The sequence below is a fragment of the Aspergillus pseudonomiae genome, assembly GCF_009193645.1.
Source record: "Aspergillus pseudonomiae strain CBS 119388 unplaced genomic scaffold BDV37scaffold_19, whole genome shotgun sequence".
NCBI classification, from domain to species: domain Eukaryota; kingdom Fungi; phylum Ascomycota; class Eurotiomycetes; order Eurotiales; family Aspergillaceae; genus Aspergillus; species Aspergillus pseudonomiae.
In genome coordinates this window covers 50,931-73,931 of record NW_022476011.1, presented here as the reverse complement: position 1 = coordinate 73,931, position 23,001 = coordinate 50,931, and the positions used below count along the sequence as shown (strand labels likewise).

Here is a 23,001-nt window from a genome sequence, read left to right as displayed (position 1 = left end):
AATGGCCGATACCCCTGCCTCCTTGCAAACAGGCTGGCGGATATCCAAAGCCTGCCAAGAGTGCAGGAAGAGGAAGATCAAGTGCAATGGCAGCAATCCATGCAAAACCTGTCACCTCCGCAATACTCCTTGTGTTTATCGTGATGTGATCAGACAGCGCAAGAAAAAGCACCAATTGAATCGGGATAGCGATTCCATTGAGTCAGAAGTGACTGCGCGCTCTGGTTATGGGGCGGGCCAGCGATCGCCCGGCCTACCGCCGCGCCGAAACCCATCAAATAACTATACTATCAACAACAGTGTGTCAGCGACACATGTGGAATCTCCGTCCTGCAAGGTCCAGCTGTACTATGGTTCAACGTCGCACTTTGCTATCATGCATGAAATATACCGGGGTCTAGTGTCCAGCCAGACCCCGGGCTTGGAGACGCCTCATGGCGAGGTCGAAGAGGCTAGAGCTAGTCTTGATATGTTCAGTTTCCGTCGAATCTTCTTCGGAACACCAGATGAGCCAAAGGAGTCCATAAACGGCCGCGGTTCAATGGATATGCCGGTCATGTTCTTGCCTCGTGAGCTGGCTAATGTGTTTCTGCGGCGGTTCCTGTCAACATTATACACCTTGGTTCCATTTCGCTCTAAAGAGTCACTCGAACAACAATTGGAGAATCTCTACAACCCAGTGCCTGGGGCTCGCTCTGAAACCTGGGGGCAGTGTATGCTTCTGTTAGCGTTGGCTATAGGAGCTCTCGGCACGGAACATTATCGCTGGGGCGATGTGCTGTATGATCGTGTGAAAGCAACTTGCGGTCCGTTAGATGACATTGTGAACCTGCAGACGGTCCAAGTCTCGCTGCTCATGATAAGTGCTCTCTGTTCTAATTGTTAAGATACCAAGAGCCTAACCTTCCTAGCACGCCCACTACCAGAGCGAGCAGGGAAGACCGAACTCAAGCTTTCTTCACTTGGGTGCTGCGTCACGAAAGGCGCTGTCAGCTGGACTGCACAAGGAAGCTCCAAACCAAGGCGGAGAGTCCACAGACAATGTGCAAGAGAGGCGGCTAACATTCTGGGCTCTGTATTTTTACGAAACGTTCGTCTCCTTGTCTTGATCGCATCTGGTCAATCTAACTTTGCCGTAGTTGGTTCTGTTTTCACCTGGGACGCCCATGCTCGCTTTCGTTAAGGGACGTCGGCATCGAAATGCCAGAGAACCCTTTCCTGTGTGCTTTGACATACGTATGTAAAAAGATCGCCCGACTAGCCGACGAGATATTCGGCCATCACCATGACTCGCTGTTGCAAATGTGGAGACTTGCCAGGTCTATCACAGACGACTATCGGCCATATGAGATGAAGATGCAACAGGCTATTGGTGTTAACCTGGATACATGTCCCCAACCGGGTTCTCTTGGCGTGCAGCAGACGATACTGACAACGAGTAAGTGACAGCACAGTTGTAACTCGATTAGATATCTAACGAAGTAGTTTACTACCACACGATTCTCTTGACCTTCCGTCCGTTCCTGATCTTCCGTGGCCGGTGGCAGGAAGACATGAAGGATCCTTCTCAACGTGGGGGCAATCGCCCAACTGAAGTCCCTGCATGGCTTAATGAGGCTTGCAACAAAGCCCTCGGAGCCTCCTGCAAAACCATACAATTTTTAAGTGAAGCCGCTATGGCTAACGAGCTTGTCCGAGTGGGTTACTCCAACGCCTAATTGCTGGTCATATTATCCAACCAATCTCCAATCTAACCACGCTACAGGAGCTCCGTTATCACGGCTACTTTCTAGGAAGTGCCTCTTTCGCCATCATATACGACTTGATGCATGGGAAAGACCTTGCCCCTACACACCTTCCCTGGATTTACGCTGCTCTCCAGAGTCTGTCCACCATGCGGGAAGGCGATCCGATTAAAAGCACAATAACGGCTATTCAAACTGTCCTGAAGAAACTGAATCCCGCTTACGAGTGGATCCCTCCAAAGGGATTCAGTAATACCCTGGACCAGCAACCCACTACTGCCGCGCAGCCATACTCTACGAATATTCCAAATCCCCAAACTCAAAACATGCCCGAATCGTCTTTACCGGGACTACCACTACAACCTTTTCAAACCAGTAATGGGCTACCCATATTATCAGAGTTTCAGAATAATTCGTTACAGGCCGCGCTCAACCCGCCCAGCGGGAGTCTGGGTAGCAGCGAGGATCTTTTAGACCTTACCCTGTCAGATATGGGATGGGACTTTGACTTTTCCACCATGGATCTGGAGACTTTCTTTTCGATATATCCCAATGTGGACACGCCGACTGGGTGACTAGCAGGGAGCTAGATTGCATCTTACGCTGTGTTTTGGTGAAGATGACGATGATTATAACCCCATTATCAACATAAAATCTCTCAACTATATGATATCTCATAAAAGTTCATAATATTAATCGCTCAGAAACAGGAAAATTCAGGATACATGTATATTACGAGAAAATAAAACCCCATCAAGCAATCAACCAATGATTACCCAGCGCCTTCAACTGCTGAACCCAACCCGTAGAATGCAAGCCAGACTCATCCCTCAATCTCCAAGCCATCTGCATCACCTCCACCGCAGTTTGCACATATCCCCACGGCAGTACATTCCACAGTCGATTCAACCGATCTAGAGCCCACTGCCGATACACCGGGTTATCAGTCTCGGCGCCGGCAATGAAAGTCGGCCACGAGGTGGCTTTGGATAGAGGATCTTTGGGATCGACGAATGAAAGATGGTGGATGATCTCAGTAACCAGTGCTTCTGAGTTCATATCGGCTGGGTAATGGGTGATACTTCGGTATATGTATATACATACTGCGTTTTGGTGGGCGAGGCCTGTGTGGATGCGGTTTGGCGTTCGCTGTGTGGGGGCGCCTTCGACACTGTTTGCCCAGGCTGCTACGTCGAAGGATTGTGCGGCATCTAGTAAGGAATGTGCTTCGTTGATTAGAGTGTGGCATTCCGTAGTGGGTAGACGGAAAGCTATATTTGATAGCTCGCATGCCCGGAACAGGATCTGTAGGAGGGTGGTTGGGAATGAGAGATAGCTGTTTGCTTCTGATCGTCTGAGGATGGTGGTTATATCGATGGGGAGAGCGAATGGATCCAGGAAGGTGGTGGAATTTGTGAGGGTTGATCCCAGGACGTGGTACCTGGTGTTGTGACGTGACAGATCAGTATGTGAATTTGTGATATTTCTTTTCTTTTCTTTTTTCTTCTTTTGTGCTTTACAATGGTGACTTACGTTAGACAGTCTGAAGTGATGCGATCGCGTATCAATGCTATTGGAGATAGTTGGTCATTCTCGAACGACTTTAGAGAGCTGATAAGCTTCATTGCGCCTTCAACGTGCGCTCTCCATGCATTTTTGCCGGAGTCGATGAGTTCGAGGTTGATAAACAGTAGTATGACTGTCACTATGAGGTCGACGTCTGTGGATGGTAGATTCTCCAGAGCTGTCTTTAGGAGGTGGATTGCGTTCTGCTTTGCCGATAGGGCATCTAGGGTTGCACCGGCGGGGGCGTCTATTGAATGCCGTGTATTGCTCAAGATATTCAAGGATGAATCACCTAGCAGCAGTGTCTGTACCCCGCCCATATGTGAGCCAACGCTTGGACGGCTCATACTCGAGATATGCATCGCGGCATTGGCAACTATAATGTGGAGCAAGATAGGTTGGTCTCTACATATGGGAATCAGACTGCGAAATGGGTTCTCGTTGGGAACATCAGCTATCACAAGGTCTTCGCAGAGAGTTGTAGCAACTGTAGCACTGGTTAGCATAGCAAGAATCCTTGAGTGACTTTCTGAGCATCGCCTACAATGACATAGGTAACGTCTAGAGGGATTATCCATGTCTTGGAAAAGTGGGTCAATTGGAGACATGTACAGCGGTGCCCGGAGATCACCACGCTCGAGAATGCTGGGATTTAGGTCACATGAGAACGTCCAGTCCCTGCCGTTTGGGCTGGACTTGGTAAGCGACTGGAGGTGGTCTGGCACTGCATAGGTCTTGCCCATCATCTTCCCCCTACTAGCCACACCCTCGTTCCAGATGAAGAGCTTGCCGTAACCCAGACATTCCTGTCCAGTTCGCGTACATTTGTGACACACGGGGACAGAACGGTCGCATCTCCGTCGTTTTCGTCGACAGTTGTGACACGGTTTTGATTCGGGGTTATCTTGCATTGATAGAACCCGATATCACAGAGCAAACTGCCAAGACAGCCCCACAGAAGATACCAACAGGTGGAAGATTGAGGCAAGTAGCTGTAGCCCAGGTGTCTATGGGTGAAAGGTCGTGAAAATTTCTATGGTGGCGGTATCAAGTTTTCCGAGCGAGTCATGTACGCTGCAGGATTGAGTGTCGAAGCGGAGTTATGCAGTGACGAGGGAAATGCAAAAGTTGCGTCTTGGCTACTCTTTTAGTATACGAGATCCACTTAGGAAGCTTGTCATCAATAACGACAATACGATTGGCTGGGTGACACACCAGCTTGGATTCTGACTCGTCGGAGTGGGCCTTTACCCTACCTCATTCACATCCCATTCCCAGCAATTGATACCTCACGTATATGCCCAGAAAATTATCTTTTAGCGCACTGATGGCAAAAATAAATGTTCTTAGGGGCCGATGGGTCATCAGATAGCCTCTGACCTTCTCCCTTACTGAGTTTTAGTTCCTGACGATTTCTCCTCAACTTTATCGGTCACCAGACTCCTTGAAACATTTCACAGCGTGGCTCATGAGCCTTGTCTCACCATGGAGATTCGTACGGACAGTGTAACTAGTGAAGACAATAAACCACACTCTGACCAGAAATGCACACTTGATAAGATCCAGCTCGAACAACTTGGACGGCAGCGGCCGGCTATATTTGCCAACAATGCCATAGAGATAGGTTTTTGTTTCTCATTGCTGGCATCCATGCTTCTAGCTGTAAGACTCCTTCTGAGAATCGTCGCAGATCTTGTCTCATTCGAACAGGAGTACTTTATCAGTGGTTTCAACACGATCCTACCGGTCTTAACAGATGCACTCGACATACCGGAAGAGGCGAAGACTTGGCCAGCCAGCGTTTTCTCCTTGGTCACTGGTGCTTTACTATTACCGGCCGCTCGTCTAGCCGATATATTTGGTGCCCATATTGTATTCAATGCCGGTTTGATCTGGTTCTTTGTCTGGTCCTTGGTTGGAGGTTGCAGTAAAAACTACATGATGATGATTTTCTGTCGTGCGCTCCAGGGACTCGGACCTGCGGCATATTTACCAGCTGGTATTATGCTGCTCGGAACAGTCTACCGGCCTGGTCCTCGCAAGAACCTTGTTTTTAGTCTGTATGGGGCCTTCTCTCCGATAGGATTCTATTCGGGTATAACGGTCAGCGGGCTCTCTGGACACTATCTCACATGGCGCTGGTACTTCTGGATAGGCGCAATTATGCTCTTTGTTGTGTCAATCATCTCGTTACTATCTTTGCCGTCGGTTAAGTCGTCAAGTCACTCGGGAATGGATTGGTGGGGATGCGCAACCATCATTCCGGGGTTACTGTTGCTAGTGTATGCTATCACAGACAGTACCCACGCCCCCGATGGTTGGCGAACCCCCTACATACTTGCCACGTTCATCCTGGGTTTTCTATTTCTCTGTGCTGCATTCTACGTGGAGGGCTGGATTGCTTCATCACCATTGCTTCCATTCGACATATTTAAAGTGAAATATATGACACCGTTGTTTATATCACTACTCTTTCAATACGGTGTGTTCGGTGTCTACCTGTTCTACGCGAATTTCTAGTAAGCTCCAAGTCAATATCCCCTCATAAGACACTCACTGACACTCTCCATAGCATCCAAACAATCCTCGGCAAGGACACATTAATAACAACGGCATGGTTCGCCCCAATGGCCGCCGGCGGCCTCATCCTAGCCACAGCCGGGGGATTCACGCTACACTTCCTCCCAGGAAAGCTCCTTCTCATAATATCCGGGTTAGGGTACCTAGTAGCAATGCTGCTGTTCGCCCTCATACCTGAAAACCCTAATTACTGGGCCTACATCTTCCCCGCAATGATAGGAACAACCGTCGGGTGCGACATCACTTACAGCGTCAGCAATATCTTCATCACTACCAACTTGCCCAAGGATAGACAAGGGGTGGCTGGTGCGGTGATCAACACCACTGTGTTTGTCGGTATCAGTCTTTTTCTGGGGGTGGCTGATCTGACGGTATCTGAAACTGCGTATCTTGGTTTGAAGGGTAGTTATAAAGCTGCCTTTTGGTTTGGGGTGGCTTGTGCCGGTGTTGCTTTGATTTTCTTGCTGTTTATTAAGATTGGGAAGGCGGAAAGCGATCTTACTGTCGAGGAGAGGGAGCGGCTACGGACTTCTGAGACAGATGGTGAGGTTTAGTGGCATGTTGTGGATAGGTGATGTTGCAGGTCATAAGTAGTAATACTACCCATGATATATTTCTCTATTCATTATACGCAGGGGACGTGACGTGAGCATGAATGTGTCGTGTGTACTGATACCTATCCACCCCTTTGACCATTATATAGGAGAGTTGATAGAGCTAAGTCTGTCAAGGCTATCATACATAAGTTCTTACCCAGTCCTATGTAAGATTATTCTTCTGCGGACATTGTACAACCGAGGACCCATACTCAAATTTAGGGCTAAAAAGCTACTAAGTAATGGGATACTCTACTGAACCCTTCCAGGGCCCACTGCCTGATCCGCTGTCGACCATGGCTGAAAGTTGGTGGCACTCCTATACCTTCTCAGGCAATCTATTTATAAGGCAGGAAACCGGCGTAACTGTTACATACCTTCTATACTATCAAGCCCATCGTTCTGGTTCCCTGTGCCGAGGTTCTGGACCCTCGCCAAGCTGCCAAGGTCGCAACAGATATTGACAATATACAGGGTTCTGACCAATCGCAATACAGAAACTAATAGGGCTTGAATTTGTGGGGTTAGAGAATTGGGGGCGAAATGAAAGTGCCGACAGCAAGTGATGATACTGGTCCACTGCGCAGTAGTAAGGGCCTAGTACACGCCCAGTGGGAACTAGCAAGACTAGTCTTCGACTTCTATACAACCGTAGAAAGGGATTCGCCCGTCTGGTACACTACCTGTGCGTGCCAATATACATCGGGCGCAGGACTCAGACCTGTGACAAATATCTCCTTGGGGTATAAAAGGAGCGTTATGCTGGTAGCATCTCAAAAGTTGAGCCCCTTTCTCGCTACCTGCTGCGCGAGACTCTGTCGCCAAGCCCGTAAATATGAGTTATCGGTTAGTATGGATGCTACTACTTGCCGTGGTGGTCAGCACTGGTAACTATTCTTGTCATCATTTCCCAATTAAACTACCGTTAACTCAACTAATATACCCCTGTAGCTATGGCCCAGATTTGTACCCCAGAACGCGGATACGAAGGGTACACGTACGTCGTCTATGACCAATCTGACGTGGACGAGATTACGGCAAAGTGTACGACTGTCAACGGAAGCATTGCCATGGCTTATAACTACACAGGGGGCTTCCACCTCCCCAACATCCGAAACGTCACACGTAGCATCGACTGGGTTCAAAGCCACCATTTTGGCAGTTTTCCGAACACGACGTCTGTCGATTTACCCGATCTCGAGTTCCTAGGTGGAAGTCTGGGGTTAAACAACCTCCCAGCTCTACAGAGCCTTACTGCACCGAAGCTGGCGACTGTTGGTTGGTCTACAGACATTGGTTACGCCCGGGAGGTGGATCTGCGATCGTTGGTCGAATCGGAGTACTTGCAGGTCCGGGGGAATGTCTCAACGTAGGTTAACTAGACCGGCAATAATTGACACGAATGCGAAATTGATGTTGAAAATGGATGGATCTAGCGTACGCCTCGACTCCTTGCGACATGTTCGTCAACGTATGTTGATCTGTAACCGGGATGAGTGTGATCCAGAGAAACCGCCCCACGACGCTTTGGATCTTTCCCTCCCATCACTGAATGATGTGGGCCATCTGTACTTGAAGGGGAGGTTCTCGAGGTAAGACTGCACTCCAGTGCTGACCCTGCCGTACTAATCATAAGCAATATAGCTTGGACACACCAAAGCTCGCGAATATCACTGGCGCTGGTCTAGATTACTATGGTATTCAGGTCCTCACGGCAGGAGGACCGGCGATTGACCTCTCCTTCCCTGAGCTTAAATACATCCGATCTGGGAGTCTCTCCCTGGAGGGCAACATTGCAAGGTAACTTTCCGTTCAACCTTCGAATCCATAATTGAAGATTCACACAATCTCAGCATATCGATGCCGAACATAAGCAAATTGACTGTCTGGCTTACTGTAAAAGCCTATGACGGGCTTGATATTGACCTCCCTTTCCAGGAGGCAGACACCATTGTGTTGTCAGGTAACATCTCAAGGTTTGTTCCACTAGTTCCGACGACAATTATACACTAGGATGCCCCACTAAAACAATCTCTATAGTGTCCAATTTCCGAATTTAAGGTCTGTCGATACTTTCCAGGTTAACACGATTACCTCCATCGACTGCGAATCCTTGGAGGAGACAATCATGACAGCGACAAATGCATCGGATTATCGGATAACTTGTAGGGCGGAGAATTCGTCCTCGCGTCTTGGGCTTAACGTTGGCACTACAATCGCGTTTGCCAGCGCGATAGTTGTTGTTTTTGGGCTAGCGATGTCGTTCTAGATAGTAGCAATCTCATCCGCAGCTTTCTCAGCAATTTGATTTCGTGCTGAAGCATTTGAAGACCGTTATAGACTATGGCCTTTGTTTTGGGTTTGAGAAGATCTGTGAAGTAGAACGATTCCTTATTATCAAACATTCCTTTGTCTAGTACACGTTTCTCCTTCGTCGAAGCAAAGAGAAGCCGGCTGAAAAGAATATTCCTTCGCGGTAAGTTATGGAAAGAGTGTTCTTCGTAGATGAGATGCTCCTGGAAAGTCCTCTAATATTATAGGCACACTGCTTCTTCGTCGAGCTGTGTAATAAATTATGATCCCAATCTAGCATCCTGAAGAATCTTCTCTCGTCTTTCTCCACGGTAGACCAACAGATACAAAAAGCACAAAAAAATAAACACCAGAAATAAGATGTGTAGGTAGCACGTATCCACTGTTCAAACCAGTTGACAGGTCCGGTAGTACAGAAAATAGACTCCAAACATAGAGGCGAGAACTCTATAGAATGTATTAATTAGATAATACAGACACGCACCAAGGAACTGAAGATGAAAGGTTGGCTTACAGAAAGGGATGCTTATAGTACCCTACCTTTTGCATCAGGTGTTCGGGCCAGCCCATATAAGAGGAGGGTTGTATAGCGATTTTCTGCTGCGATGATATCGGCAGAGATTGGGCCTCGGCCGCCAGTTTGGTAGGAGCCATTTCTTCGTTCTCAAATAAAATGGGATACACACTATTCAAAGTATGGAGGGTATAAGTTAAGGAAGATTCTATCAGTCAGTTTGGCCACTGGTCCACTATAAACTTGGTAGTAGTGCCGGCTCACTGTTGAAATCCGCCGGCTTTTCATTGCCGAACATGTCTTGCAGTTGAACCGTCTCTACTAGCAGTAACTAGTAAGCACTAAGCTGCCCCACCCGCTCTTTCGGGTGTGCCCGTTGGCCTGCTCTAGATATCTACAACTTTGCTGAAACTAGTCTTCAATTTGAGGGTCAAAGTCTCCCTACAGCTTTGCTAGCAACGATGACTTCCACAAGAGAAAAATGTTCCTGTGCATAGGACCTTCACACGATGCTTACAATGCTGTTAAAGAGTGGCTCTAAAATAGCGACTAACGGCCTATATACTTGAAATACCCGTAGGGGTGTTTCCGGTTATATGAAAGTGTAAATTGGGCAGTTGTAAGACTCTGTTCATTGCAGCTGTAATTGATCACTGAGTTATGAAGTGCAATTACCGGCCAAGTTTCAAGCACAATAACGTCAATTACATGTCACGGCTTCAGGGCAATAGATCGTTGGCTATAGTACAATTCCACTCATGTCGATTGCACATACGTACACGTCTTCACGCCAACCCGGATCACAACAGTCCAGCAGACCTCGTAATGGGCTGATCAAGAATGAAAGCAAACGGGAGACATTCATGTGATTTTATCGGCCCTAGTAGACCACTTAAGAAGTACTAAAACAGGTATTCGCTTGCGTACACGCCATACTCCAATCCCCCCGGCCCTCTAACAAGAACGCCAACACTCATTCAACATTCATAATTCGTTTCAAGTCGTGAAGAGACAGTGGCTTGACCAGATAGTCGTCAATGCCAGCCGCAAAGGCTTGCTGTTGCATTGAGCTCGATGCCACCCCAGTAACTGCCATGATAGTGCTTCGAGGTAGAGAGTTTTGTTCTTCATACTCGCGGATCTTGCTCGAAGATACTATTCCGTCCATTATGGGCATGGAGATATCTGTCGCTGTTAGTTTAGCCCTCCTTGTGTTTGAGAGTAGCGGAGTTCGTACCCATGAGGACATAGTCGAATCGTCCTGCACAAGCTTTGTACTTCTCCAGTGCGGCGAGTCCGTTGGTTGCGGTTTCGTAGCTACAACCTATCTTGCGCATAAAAGTAGCCATAATCTATATCTAGTTAGATATTATCATCCCAAAAGAGGTAAAGTTTGACTTGCCTTCAGATTCACGTCATTGTCATCCACAATGAGAACGTGTATGTTCTTCTGATTTAGGGCCTGGGGAGTGGGAAACGGCGAAAGCTCGGCGACATTTTCCCTGACCATGGGAGGCGATTCCGACCCCTTCGCAGCAGCGAATGCTTCAGATAAGGAGCGCCCACGGCCAGGGAATCCCGAGAACGGACCTGCAATGGGGCTCTCGGACAAGGGGCTTGCTTCGTGATGCGCGTCGATGTACCGTTGCAACGCATCAGTAAGTTTGCGAGGACCAAGTCTAACAATTATTAGTGAAGCAGTGAACAGGATGTGGCAATCAGTACGTACGGCTGGGAGAGATAGATAATATCCGCGTTTTTAATGGCAAAGTTTCCTGGGAGAGACACCCCATGTTCACCGAGCACGATTATCGTGTTGAACTGGGTATCGATAGGACCAGCTTCAGCGATCTTCTTGAGGCTGGACTCCTCGACGACCCCAATGTCACCAGAGCCCTTTTCAAGCGAGTCGGCAAACGATACCATCCATCCGGGCTGGCTGAGAAGCACATTACTGAGTGCTCCGCGAATTGACAACTTCCGCTTCGCTTCGGTCGAGATAACTCCTTTCCGGACTCCCTTAAGGTCGGTATATGGATTTAGACCAACCAGGCAAACCCGAGTCATGATCCGCGATCCTGGACCCTCTCCACGTTTAAGTGGAGCCGAGGGTGAACATGTTTGAACGGCATATTCAATGGGAACGTGCACATCAACCTTTGTGCCGACGCCTACTTGGCTGTGTACCTCAATGTAGCCGCCTAGGTTGGTCACTAATTGCTGGACAATGCTCAAACCTAGTCCGCATCCCTCAGTCAACACGTCTTCCTGTGCGAAAGGTAGGTAAAGCTTGTGTTCAAGGAATTCTGATGATATTCCGCATCCTGTGTCGTTGATCGTCAGGTGGGCAAAAGTAGTCTTCTGGTCGCCAACTCCCTCCACCTCTTTGGACAAGGTGACTTCAATGAGACCTGAGCGAGTGAACTTGAACGAATTCCCCAGGAGGTTCATTACGATTCTCCTCCACCCACCTGAGACCGAATGGATTGACCACGATTTTTGTTCTTCAATGCGAACGACGACAGACAGATCATCAGGATTGTTCAATTGTTTGACTTCGGTACCAATGGATCTGCCACCGACACCGGCACCACTGGGAAGATACCGACCCGCTATTTTGGCAGCGTTGATCAGAGACCGATGGCCAGCATACAAGGTCTCAGAGACGTCTTCTATCAGCGTCCCAAGGTCAAAGTCGGTAGTCAGATTATCATAGGCCGGTCCAACAGATTCCCCTGCCTTACTTAGGTGCGTTAAGTTGTTGATTTTTGTGAAGTCCAGCCTGTTCATCAAGGGTTAGCTATAGCTTTTGCCTTAAGGATATATTCCAGTCTTACAGGTAGTTCATCGTGTCTAACAATGTCAGACCGCAGGTTTCGACCATTGTAAGCATATCTCGTTGGGCAGGCTCTAGACGTGTTGTTTGCAGCAGCTCGGCGCTAGCAAGCATGCCATGCAAGGGCGACCGCAGCTCATGGCTAACCGATGAAAGCAGATCCGACTTCGACTTTTCCGTGGCACACCATCCAAGCTGCGAGTATTTGGCAACGATGGAGTCTCCAAATGCTCTCAAGAAACATAGATCATCCGGTCCCAATGCTCGTTGCTTGTCATTCACCCACATAATCGCACCTGCAAGCCATCGAGACTTGTCCCAGTTCCACAATGGAAGGAATATCAGGGACCTGCTTTCGGGGAAGTCAAACCCTAATCGAAGTGTAATACCTTGGTGGATGGAACGGCCGCCGTCACTACCTTGTCGGCTATGGCCACGGCTACTCGAGGACTGTACTGAAAAACGTCGCGTTGGGCCTTGGGGGTAGAACACTTCGCCATGTGGGAATGCCGTGAACATTTCATGAAGCAAGCCTTCTGTCAAGCCAAAACGAATTGAGTCGCTATAGCTGCCCGGCAATTGTTCAGATAACGCGTGGCCTAAAACGTCACACTGTTTCTCGGACCATATACCTTGGGATGAAAGCGCAGGAGACTGAGGAGGTGCAGATGTATCGCTATCTTTGCTAAGGCCATCCCAGTCACTGACACTGGCAGATGAAAAGCTAGAGAGGTTAGCGTTACCAGTTTTGCCATAAAAGGGACATGACTCCTACCTCCGAGAGTTACTGCGTGACGCATCCAAAAATAACACACCATCCAGCTTCATAGACTCTTGGAGCAGTACACTAGCATAAGAAAGCAGGGCGGAGGTTCCAGATGATGTAGCACCTTCTGATACCGTTACCAAATTACTAGACTCGTCTGAGCATCTCCTGATATGCTGTTGGTGTTCCTCAGCAGATGAGTGCACCTTATTTGGAACATCACTGCGCTTGAAGAACGATGGTGAATGCGCCCTGTCTTGGGGTTTTGGTTTTTCTGATCCGAATCTATCATGCATGGTGTCCGTTGACAACGAGATACGATTGATATCGGGAAGTTCCGATGACTGAGGTCCGACCAGACCCGAAGCAACCCTGCTGCTGTGGAAATTTCGCTCCGTATAGCCGCTAGATTGGCCTTTAGAAAACTCCCTGAGCGCATCGAGAAGGCGCTCGGACTTTTGGCATTTATGTAGTGTCCAGATATTTTCGAGGTGGCTGACGATGGAACCTGCTACTTCTTTCAAAGTACTAACCTCGCCATCGGCAAATAACGAGCGGGGACCGCCGTCAGCAACACAGTATGTTCCAAAGATATCGCCTGAAGAGCTACGCAGGGGAATCTCCGCGTAGAAGCGTATATTGGGGCATCGAGTGACAAATGGGTGCCCGCCAATAGCATGGTCTGAACGAATATCCAGGACAATGCGACAAGAGCCATTCAGTGGTTCTTTGAAACCATTGGCAGGATAGCTTCTATCTGCCTGTAATCCCAAGGTCTTTAAGCCGAGCAAGGAACTCCTCTTGCTTCCATCATCCCCAGCAGTATGAGAGATTATTGCCTCCGCGATCACATACGGTTCGTTGTTGTCCAGCAGAGTGACGAAGGCGTGGCGACAACCTACTCGATGAGCTCCTAGTTCGGCAAGGCCCGTCAAGATTGTATCCTCAAGAGCATTCTGCGCCGACGATGGCTTTCGCAAATATGTGGGTGAAGGCGCCGGTTGGTCTTGTGAGCCCTCCGTACCAATCGAGCTTTCGGGGCGGTAAAGTCTACTCAGTATGGAATGCATACCGTGATGTTCGACGATGAGAAGAACGGAGGATCAGGAAGGGGTCGCGCGGCAGCGAATCCTACCTTGATAGCTCCGAGAGCATTCGTTGCCCGGCAGGTACCGGATGTGCGTGATAGGACGCTGTCGAGTCCAGCAATGCCATCAGAGAGCTTGTCGCATAGCTAGTACTCGGGCAACCTCGAGGGGTGATCAAGGGAGGGGATTCTGGGCCGCCCGCAGATCAAGATTCGATGTTATATATTGCGTTGTAGACGTGATTTTTTCCACGTTGGGTAGGGTAAGAAAGTTAGGTCCAGAGGCTGGCCAGAGATACCAAAACTGCACAGCCTTCCGGGTAGCCGACTGCCCTGAGAGTGGTCTAGGCCGTTGGTCACTGGAAAAGAGCCCCATTCGTGCCGTCTACGGTTGAAGAAGTGCCACTCCGGATAAGGGGATCATAGATAGCTCTAGATCCTTGGTCCGGGTGACGCTTTATGGACTAGTCTATGGCTCAGCCATGGTCGCCACTCGCTAATTCGCTGCAAAACTTACGGCCGATCAGCCCTAGGTCGCAGCCTTCTCGGCCGCGAGTCGCGAGTCCCGAGTGCTTGCCTGCCGAGGCATATATGAGGTGTGGCATGCTATACCAGGCGGTACTGGAAAGGTAACAAATGTTTTTCTCATTTTTCGCATCGGATGATCTCGCATTAGTTAATTTTTCCGACGATACTCCGTAGCAAGATCTAAGCCCCACCAAGGAACCGAGAGATAGGAACAGTAGATCCCTAGCAGAGTTACATTCTCGATCCCTTTCTCAGGGCTTGCCATTACCTCCTTCCGCATTTGGACATGACTTTGCGGCCTGAGGCGTCTACGAGTCACGGGATGTTGCATTCAGCGTCTGGTGATTATCTAAACCACAGTTCTTCCGAGCTCTTATTGGCCGGCGCTTATGTTCGGTTGGTGAAGACCGAAAAAAAAGAAGAATTGAAGACGTGATATCATGCAATAGTTTTTCACAAATAATCTAAAACAAGGAAATAGATTTGTCAAGTATGTACAGTCTAACCCTCTCTCCGGTTTAGCCCATGTTTCTTTCCAATTTTTAGAGTTCTTTGCAAATTTGTATCCAGTGAAATATATACATCTCCTCTACATTTTCATTACTTCAACTAGAGCCCGCGTTCTATAACAAACACGACTCCAGGAGATAGTTGTAGTCACTATATGTTGTAAAACAACATAATTGCCTCATTTTTCTGAGATCAGATATAGATTAACCATCTTTTTGACAAAAGCCCCTGCTGGCCTATTTCTCAGTATAGAAACATCAGAACATACCGAGGCATTTGTGCGAGCTTTGCCACTGAAGGATCATACAATTATAATGCATTAATTAATGAAACATCACTACATTAGGATATACGGACCGGCTAGATGGTATATCTCCCTGTTATAGGTCCAATTACTATTTGCACCTAAATAATTGAAGAACTTTACTACAGACGAATACAAGGCTGCTATTATTACTTGCCATATCAATCCAGAAATCATGTCTCTTCTCTGTGCTAGTACTTGTCGCTGTATCATTTTGTCAAATATTCTGGTTTAGGAATAGTACCTTATCCCTCTCATAGAACGGCAGGGTTATATTCCTACCATTTATCTTTGAGAGCTTGTCCATATATATAAGCGCAGCGGAGTTCTTTATGCGCTGTGTCTACCAATGTGCTGAGACAAGCAAGTGAGATTTGCATGTTACGCCTCAGGATATATCGATGGTGCTGCAGCCGTGAAACCTAACTTCCGTAAAATTGCGGCACGGCCTTTGCTGTACTTTCATACCGTTTCTCTTGGCCATCCTCAGCAACAAGTATGTCCGTACGTTGATTGGTATCATGTCTCTAGCGTCAGAGGTTATGGAGTTAGAAAGCATCAAGGAAACAAATAATGAGGACTACAATGCGGTAGCCACAAAACCACAGCATATAACAATAATTGCATACGTCCACCCATGGCAGTCCATTAATACAACCTGGGCAAAGGCCATACCACAGTGGCTGTGATTCTATATGCTTAATCTGAACAGCTTTTCAATCGCAAAACATGACATCCATCACTCCGAGCTACTAGATAGGTAGCCTTACGTACTTTTTTCAGTAGTGCAAAACGGATCTTGCGCCAAGCTGCTAGGGGAATTTGAGGCCTTTGCAGATATACCTTCGGATTCCTAATCTAGTACGTCGAAATAGACTTTATCACTTCACCTCGACGACTAATAATGATGTTAACTTCGGTTGACATGAGAAACCTTCCATGGATACATGTCAGATAATCTATGATGTGCACAATTGCGTCTAGACAATGAAAGTGGAGATTGACGCGAGTCAGTCACCGAATGCCAAGCTACAGCAGATGTCAGCAAAGTTCCAGTAAAGGTACTAGGACATTCTGCTGCACGCTTACAGTACAGCTAAATTGGAAAGATAATTCTGACTAGAACTTTATATCCAGTGCGCTGGACGAAATTTGACACAAAGAGCATATGACGGCCATACAAACCCTGGGCCGTGAAAGCGAGCCCTAATCGTCCAAACTAGGTTATATGAGATTATATGGATCTTGCCATTCTAAGTAGGAACGATTCTCTAGGCATTTATGACGTGTTGTGTCATGTGTTTGTTGTATAAGCCATTTTACGTCTATTGGATACCTAAATGACGCAACTGGGATCGGTTATTCTGCGAAGATCTTAGCTCGCATACACTCTATAGTATAGGAGTCCATAGCATGCCTGGTAACTTCTTTATGCTCGATATTATCTCCAAAACACAGTCTATCACTGGACGTGTCCTATTTGTCTTCCAAGAAAAGTGTGGGGCCAGATCATGTTCACTCGTCTCATAAATACTATGTTCGGCCAACATGGTGAAGGATAATGTTGACCCTAACGTAGACAGCTACTCGTAAGCTGACAATACATTAATCTCAATAGATAGCTTGTGTATATCCGAGAGCACGGCCCAAACAGTTCCCCACCTCGAGTCGACGGAGTAAGCAACTACTTCTAGAATCAAGCTGCAAGTCCCACAGTCCCCTTAATCCGTTTTGCGCCTGAACATGGCCAATAATGCAGTTTCAGGTGGTCATCAGTCTCGAGATGAGGCCCATTTCCGATGAGTCAGAGCAATCGCCCGAACTATTAATTCCAGACCTGCTTGGATAATAAGCCAAGAGGACTATCATCATATGTCTGAAACATATCCCTCATAAAGATCGGGTTCTCTATCTAGCATAATGCACATGCAGCGATAAACAGCTCATAAGGCACGGTCATACAGTAAATACAAATTCTTGGTACGGAGTATGGTGGCGTGGAATAGAGCTCCTACAGCTCATCGCAGCTGCGATATGGACAATAGCGAAATTTTTCAGATCGCATCTTATCTTGTTATCTATATCCGATTTTTCTGCAAACTTGTGGGTCAGAAGTGCAGGCCAAGCTACGGGATTGGTTCGGATGACGGAAATGCGGATGTGATTTGTTCTATCTTCGGAATTACGGAAATCCGGCGGTGATCTTGTCAGGCACCAGGAACGATTCTTATAAGAATAAAATCCCAGGGGCAAGTTATGATAGAGTTCGCTATTAAAGAGTGCTAGGGTAGTGCTTATATCAATACGTCACTGTCAGTGTTGTATGAGCTGTGCATATCCTAGTGTGAGCGATTGGTATGACATGGGCATCCTCACAGATCAACCAAGAGAATACTGAATGGCCAATATAGGGTGCGCCAGGAATAGTATTTTTCACCATGGATACCCCATCCTCCGGCACCGTTGACCTAGAGTGCGGTGGCGGCGCGATTCGCAAACGTTTGACTCTTACCTTTCGAAACTTGAATGTCCGAGTCACGGCCCCCGATGCAGCCCTAGGCGATACCCTATTGTCCTATGCCGACCCACGACAACTCCTAGATGTCTTTCGCAGGAGTCGAAAAAACAAACGGGTAGGCACTGAAGCGTTACAGGCCAAGTTTAACTAGTAGCTGACAGTACATCAGACAATTTTGAAGGATATCAATGGACAGGTTAAACCAGGTGAAATGGTAGGGTGAGCGAATTTATGATACAGACAGGTAGACTAAATACAATGATAGCTGCTAGTATTGGGTCGACCTGGTGCTGGGTGCACTTCTTTCCTTCGTGTCCTTTCAAATGACCGAGATGCGTTCGATGAAGTGAGTGGTGAAACTCGATACGGAAGTATGGACCATAAAGAGGCAAGAAAGTTCCGACAGCAGATCATGTTCAACAACGAAGATGACATCCACTTCCCAACATTGACGGTCAACCGAACCATGAAATTTGCTCTGAGGAACAAAGTCCCTCGAGAACGTCCCGAGCATCTCCAGGAGAAACAGGAATACATACAGGGCACGAGGGACGGCATCCTGGAGTCGCTGGGAATCGCGCATACCAAGAAGACACTAGTGGGAAATGAGTTCATTCGCGGTGTGTCTGGTGGAGAGAGAAAGCGTGTATCTTTGGCTGAAGTAATGGCTGGCCAGGTGAGGGTCAATTGGGTTAAGGCAAGCGGAGAACAAGCGACGCTAACATTTTATCCTAGAGTCCCGTCCAGTTCTGGGATAACCCAACTCGTGGTCTTGATTCAAAGACTGCGGTCGAATTTGCACGTCTCCTCCGCCGTGAAGCAGATGAGAATGACAAGACCATGGTGGCCACCATGTACCAGGCAGGAAATGGTATCTACGATGAATTTGACAAGATTCTGGTACTTGCAGAAGGGAGAGTCATTTACTACGGCCCCAGGACTATGGCACGAGGGTATTTTGAAGATATGGGATTCGTTGTTCCCAAAGGTGCCAACATTGCAGACTTCTTAACCTCGGTTACGGTGGTTACGGAACGCATTGTCCAACCGGGGTTGGAGGAGAAGGTTCCCAGTACTCCTGAGGAATTCGAGTCTCGCTTTTTGGCAAGCGCCATTAATGCGCAGATGGTGGATGCTATTGAGCCACCAGAAAAGCTTACCCACGAGAAGGACGACCTGGAAATGGCAGTAGCGAACGAAAAGAAGAAAAAACATGTTCCCCGCCCCCAGAGCGTGTATACAACGAGCCTTTGGGACCAAGTCCGTGCTTGCACGGTTCGGTAAGCCGTGCCCATGAGGTATTTGAAAAGTATGGAAGCACAAAGCTAACTTAGACAAGGCAATTCCAAATAATGGCAGGTGATAAACTTTCTCTTGCTATCAAACTTGTCTCAGCTACTCTGCAGGCACTGGTCTGTGGCAGTCTTTTCTATAACCTCAAGCTGGATAGTTCCTCTATCTTCCTTCGCCCTGGTACACTTTTCTTTCCATGCCTTTACTTCCTGTTGGAGGGTTTGTCAGAGACAACCGGTGCATTCATGGGTCGTCCTATTCTCTCCCGCCAAAAGCGCTTTGGCTTTTACCGTCCGACGGCGTTCTGCATTGCCAATGCTATTACAGATGTACCTGTCGTGATAGTGCAAATTTCCGTCTTTTCATTAATCTTGTACTTCATGTCCGCATTGCAGATGGATGCAGGCAGGTTCTTTACCTACTGGATTATGCTTATCGCTCTTACTCTGTGTTACATGCAGCTCTTCCGGGCTGTTGGTGCGCTGTGCAAGAAGTTTGGCGTTGCATCCATGATCTCAGGACTGTTGTCAACTGTCTTCTTCGTCTACGGCGGTATGTGCCTTCATACTTTAATCTAAAAACGGCACTGACAGCCGCAGGTTATCTTATCCCCTTCGAGAAAATGCACGTCTGGTTCCGCTGGATCTTCTACCTCAACCCTGGTGCATATGCTTTTGAGGCTCTTATGGCTAACGAGTTCTCGGGGTTGAAACTTGATTGCGTCGCACCTGATTATATACCCTATGGGGCAGGATATTCAGACTCAACATCCGCCTACCGTGGCTGCTCTGTGTTGGGCAGCGATGAAAATGGCCTTATTGATGGGGCCGCATATGTTCGGGAACAGTACCACTACTCCGTTGGTCATATCTGGCGCAGCTTCGGTGTCATCATGGGCATGTGGATATTTTTCATTTTCCTTACCGCCGTGGGCTTCGAAAAACTCAACAGTCAGGGAGGGTCATCCGTGCTCCTCTATAAGCGTGGAAGTCAGAAGAAGCGGACTCCAGATATGGAAAACAGGCAGCAGGCTACGTCCCAACCAACAGCAAATGCTGGTGCTCCTGCAAGCACTGCCAAACAGTCGACTTTCACCTGGAACAAGCTTGATTATCATGTCCCATTCCATGGTGAGAAAAAGCAGCTCTTGGATCAGGTGTTTGGCTATGTAAAGCCGGGCAACCTCGTCGCACTCATGGGCTGCTCTGGTGCAGGGAAGACTACGTAGGTGTTCTGGTACATAATCCCCTTTGACAAAGACTAATCTGTCTTTCAGGTTGCTGGACGTTCTGGCACAACGGAAAGATAGCGGAGAGATCCATGGTTCTATCCTAATTGATGGCCGGCCTCAAGGGGTTAGCTTCCAGCGAACCACAGGATATTGTGAGCAGATGGATGTCCACGAAGCAAGCGCGACAGTCCGGGAAGCATTAGAATTTTCTGCTCTTCTCCGTCAACCTGCGTCAGTTCCTCGCGAAGAGAAGCTGGCATACGTGGATCACATCATTGATCTACTGGAGCTGACCGACATCAGTGATGCTCTGATTGGCAGTATGTGATCGTCCACAATGCATGAATACTTTACACCTTACTAACTCGAGTAGTCCCCGGAGCTGGTCTCAGCATTGAGCAGCGGAAGAGAGTCACGCTAGGTGTTGAACTGGTGGCAAAGCCGAGTCTGCTATTCCTCGACGAGCCTACGTCAGGTCTAGACGGTCAGTCTGCGTATAACATCATTCGATTCCTGAGAAAGCTCGTGGACAGTGGCCAAGCAGTCTTGGTAGGTCTTCTCATAACAGTTATATAACCATAGAAACTAATCAGTTATAGTGCACCATTCACCAACCCTCTGCTGTGTTGTTTGATGCATTTGATGCGTTGCTCCTCCTGGCGAAGGGTGGTAAAATGACATACTTCGGCGAGAGTAAGTCCCCCAATCTCTTATGGTACAGGACGATGGGTCTGATAGAGTATAGCTGGCAAGGACTCCGTTAAGGTGCTGGACTATTTCGCAAGGAACGGCGCTCCCTGTGAACCCGATGTCAACCCAGCCGAACATATCGTCGAGGTTATTCAGGGTCTCAGCGAGAAGAAGGTTGACTGGGTTGAGGTGTGGAGCCAATCTGAGGAGCGTCAGCGAGCCATGGCCGAACTGGAAGCTTTGAACAATGACCGCAAGGCGAACACACAGGAGGAGGAAGATCAATCTGACTTTGCAACTTCTTACTGGTTCCAATTCAAGATGGTCTTGCGCCGTCTCATGGTCCAATTGTGGCGGTCACCGGTAAGTTATTGTTCTTTGATCGTTGCGATATAGTCAATACTGACCATTATCAAGGACTATATCTGGAGCAAGATCATTCTGCATGTTTTTGCGGCTCTGTTCAGCGGTTTTACCTTTTGGAAAATGGGCAACGGCACGTTTGACCTCCAACTTCGCCTTTTTGCTATCTTCAACTTTGTTTTCGTCGCTCCGGGATGTATCAACCAGATGCAACCATTCTTCCTGCACAACCGCGATATTTTCGAGACCCGCGAAAAGAAGGTTAGTCATTTCGCATCAGTAGATTCAATTCTGTAGGTAGCGTTTACTAACAAAAGCTAGTCCAAAACATACCACTGGCTCGCCTTTATCGGCGCCCAAGCCGTTTCGGAAATCCCGTATCTCATCATTTGCGCAACTCTCTACTTCGCATGCTGGTACTTCACTGCAGGCTTCCCTGTCGAGGCTAGCATCTCCGGCCACGTATATTTACAGATGATCTGTCAGTTACCGCTATACTTTCTAAGGTATTCAAACTAACCTACTACAGTTTACGAATTCCTCTACACATCGATCGGTCAAGCCATTGCCGCATATGCGCCAAATGAATATTTCGCCGCCATCATGAACCCCATCCTCATCGGTGCTGGTCTGGTCTCCTTCTGCGGTGTCGTGGTCCCCTACTCGGCGATGCAGCCCTTCTGGCGCTACTGGATGTACTACCTGGATCCATTCACGTACCTAGTCGGGGGGCTTCTGGGTGAGGTCCTCTGGGATGTGAAGGTGGAGTGCAAAGCGTCCGAACTTGTGCATTTCAGCGCGCCATCTGGTCAGACGTGCGGCCAGTACATGGCCGACTTTCTTAGCGAGCAAACGGGCTATCTTCTCGACCCGAACTCGACCTCTAGCTGCTCGTTCTGTCAGTACTCTACTGGAGCGGACTATGCCAAGACCTTCAACTTGAAGGAGAAGTACTATTCTTGGAGAGATGTAAGTCGACTATTCGTTGAGGTTAACCATAATATTATACTGACTTTGTTACAGACTGGTATTACTGCACTCTTTTGTATCACTTCTTATGGACTCGTGTTCTTGATGATGAAGTTGAGGAGTAAGAAGACCAAGAGTGCGAGATCGGACTAGTTTGTCCTGTCCTGCATGCAAGATATTAGCGATAGACTTGCACATACTTCATTCGATTATAGACATAGCATATACATAGAGCGGTATATACAGATAGACATAGATATTACTACATTAATACAGATTAGATTTCATAAAGACAAGGCAATCAAATGTAAAGCTCAACCCGTAGAAACATCGGGTACTTCATTCCATTTAGGTACGGGTTATAAACCTGGTGTTTTGAATAAAACAACCTATAGCTGGGTTGTAGGTTTCTTTCTTTGTCATTTTGCTATTTTCTTAAATAATTTATTCGGAATGAATTGAGGATACATGTGGTGAAATAGTATGATCGAGTCTTGTGTACATAATCACATATCATAAAGCCCTCAAGCAACTCTTCAAGCCCTTCTGTATAGTTATAAAATGCTACCTTTGCTTTGGGACTCGCTCCTGA

The 23,001-nt window shown here is 47.7% G+C and overlaps 7 protein-coding genes across 7 annotated transcripts; 4 read left to right on the top strand and 3 right to left on the bottom strand.

Annotated features, from left to right (window-relative positions):
- Nucleotide 1: 1 nt before the first annotated feature.
- Nucleotides 2–2,320, top strand: BDV37DRAFT_292546 (Zn(II)2Cys6 transcription factor; the record flags this gene model as incomplete). Its single annotated transcript, XM_032089204.1, has 5 exons — nt 2–823; nt 912–1,090; nt 1,140–1,438; nt 1,486–1,697; nt 1,766–2,320. 5 exons carry the CDS (start codon nt 2–4, stop codon nt 2,318–2,320), a joined length of 2,067 nt encoding a protein of 688 aa, XP_031943289.1.
- Nucleotides 2,321–2,498: 178 nt separating this feature from the next.
- Nucleotides 2,499–4,054, bottom strand: BDV37DRAFT_281217 (transcription factor domain-containing protein; the record flags this gene model as incomplete). The annotated part of the gene is made up of 3 exons (XM_032086775.1): nt 2,499–3,186; nt 3,279–3,798; nt 3,856–4,054. 3 exons carry the CDS (start codon nt 4,052–4,054, stop codon nt 2,499–2,501), a joined length of 1,407 nt encoding a protein of 468 aa, XP_031943288.1.
- Nucleotides 4,055–4,724: 670 nt separating this feature from the next.
- Nucleotides 4,725–6,445, top strand: BDV37DRAFT_292544 (major facilitator superfamily-domain-containing protein; the record flags this gene model as incomplete). The annotated part of the gene is made up of 3 exons (XM_032089203.1): nt 4,725–4,973; nt 5,022–5,830; nt 5,884–6,445. The coding sequence occupies exons 1-3, from the start codon at nt 4,797–4,799 to the stop codon at nt 6,443–6,445; spliced, it is 1,548 nt and encodes a 515-aa protein (XP_031943287.1). The 5' UTR covers nt 4,725–4,796.
- A 781-nt stretch (nt 6,446–7,226) lies between these two features.
- On the top strand, nt 7,227–8,813 carry BDV37DRAFT_72013 (uncharacterized protein). Its single transcript, XM_032091106.1, has 6 exons — nt 7,227–7,374; nt 7,439–7,856; nt 7,924–8,079; nt 8,132–8,287; nt 8,341–8,463; nt 8,528–8,813. The coding sequence occupies exons 1-6, from the start codon at nt 7,323–7,325 to the stop codon at nt 8,754–8,756; spliced, it is 1,134 nt and encodes a 377-aa protein (XP_031943286.1). The 5' UTR covers nt 7,227–7,322; the 3' UTR covers nt 8,757–8,813.
- Nucleotides 8,814–9,586: 773 nt separating this feature from the next.
- BDV37DRAFT_243623 (uncharacterized protein) lies at nt 9,587–14,409 on the bottom strand. The gene is made up of 6 exons (XM_032081459.1): nt 12,926–14,409; nt 12,152–12,874; nt 11,044–12,096; nt 10,717–10,993; nt 10,552–10,666; nt 9,587–10,499 (listed from the first exon to the last, which is right to left on the bottom strand). Exons 1-6 carry the CDS (start codon nt 13,984–13,986, stop codon nt 10,288–10,290), a joined length of 3,441 nt encoding a protein of 1,146 aa, XP_031943285.1. The 5' UTR covers nt 13,987–14,409; the 3' UTR covers nt 9,587–10,287.
- Nucleotides 14,410–15,229: 820 nt separating this feature from the next.
- On the bottom strand, nt 15,230–16,149 carry BDV37DRAFT_243618 (uncharacterized protein). Its single transcript, XM_032081458.1, has one exon. The coding sequence runs from the start codon at nt 15,556–15,558 to the stop codon at nt 15,379–15,381; it is 180 nt and encodes a 59-aa protein (XP_031943284.1). The 5' UTR covers nt 15,559–16,149; the 3' UTR covers nt 15,230–15,378.
- Nucleotides 16,150–17,783: 1,634 nt separating this feature from the next.
- BDV37DRAFT_292541 (putative ABC multidrug transporter) lies at nt 17,784–22,584 on the top strand (the record flags this gene model as incomplete). Its single annotated transcript, XM_032089202.1, has 14 exons — nt 17,784–17,978; nt 18,033–18,077; nt 18,129–18,539; nt 18,599–19,143; nt 19,203–19,708; nt 19,756–20,380; nt 20,433–20,707; nt 20,761–20,936; nt 20,987–21,080; nt 21,133–21,440; nt 21,495–21,701; nt 21,762–21,921; nt 21,970–22,409; nt 22,464–22,584. The coding sequence occupies 14 exons, from the start codon at nt 17,784–17,786 to the stop codon at nt 22,560–22,562; spliced, it is 4,086 nt and encodes a 1,361-aa protein (XP_031943283.1). The 3' UTR covers nt 22,563–22,584.
- Nucleotides 22,585–23,001: the final 417 nt, after the last annotated feature.

What these genes read in the sequence shown, in the direction of transcription:
- BDV37DRAFT_72013 (XM_032091106.1), top strand. Translation starts at nt 7,323, where the DNA reads ATGAGTTATCGGTTAGTATGGATGCTACTACTTGCCGTGGTGGTCAGC. An exon ending in TGCCGTGGTGGTCAGCACTG is followed by an intron (nt 7,375 to 7,438) that starts GTAACTATTCTT and finishes ATACCCCTGTAG; the next exon opens with CTATGGCCCAGATTTGTACC. An exon ending in CTGGAGGGCAACATTGCAAG is followed by an intron (nt 8,288 to 8,340) that starts GTAACTTTCCGT and finishes ACACAATCTCAG; the next exon opens with CATATCGATGCCGAACATAA.
- BDV37DRAFT_243623 (XM_032081459.1), bottom strand. Translation starts at nt 13,986, where the DNA reads ATGCATTCCATACTGAGTAGACTTTACCGCCCCGAAAGCTCGATTGGT. An exon ending in TTAGACACGATGAACTACCT is followed by an intron (nt 12,097 to 12,151) that starts GTAAGACTGGAA and finishes CTTGATGAACAG; the next exon opens with GCTGGACTTCACAAAAATCA. An exon ending in ATTATCTATCTCTCCCAGCC is followed by an intron (nt 10,994 to 11,043) that starts GTACGTACTGAT and finishes AATAATTGTTAG; the next exon opens with ACTTGGTCCTCGCAAACTTA.
- BDV37DRAFT_243618 (XM_032081458.1), bottom strand. Translation starts at nt 15,558, where the DNA reads ATGATACAGCGACAAGTACTAGCACAGAGAAGAGACATGATTTCTGGA.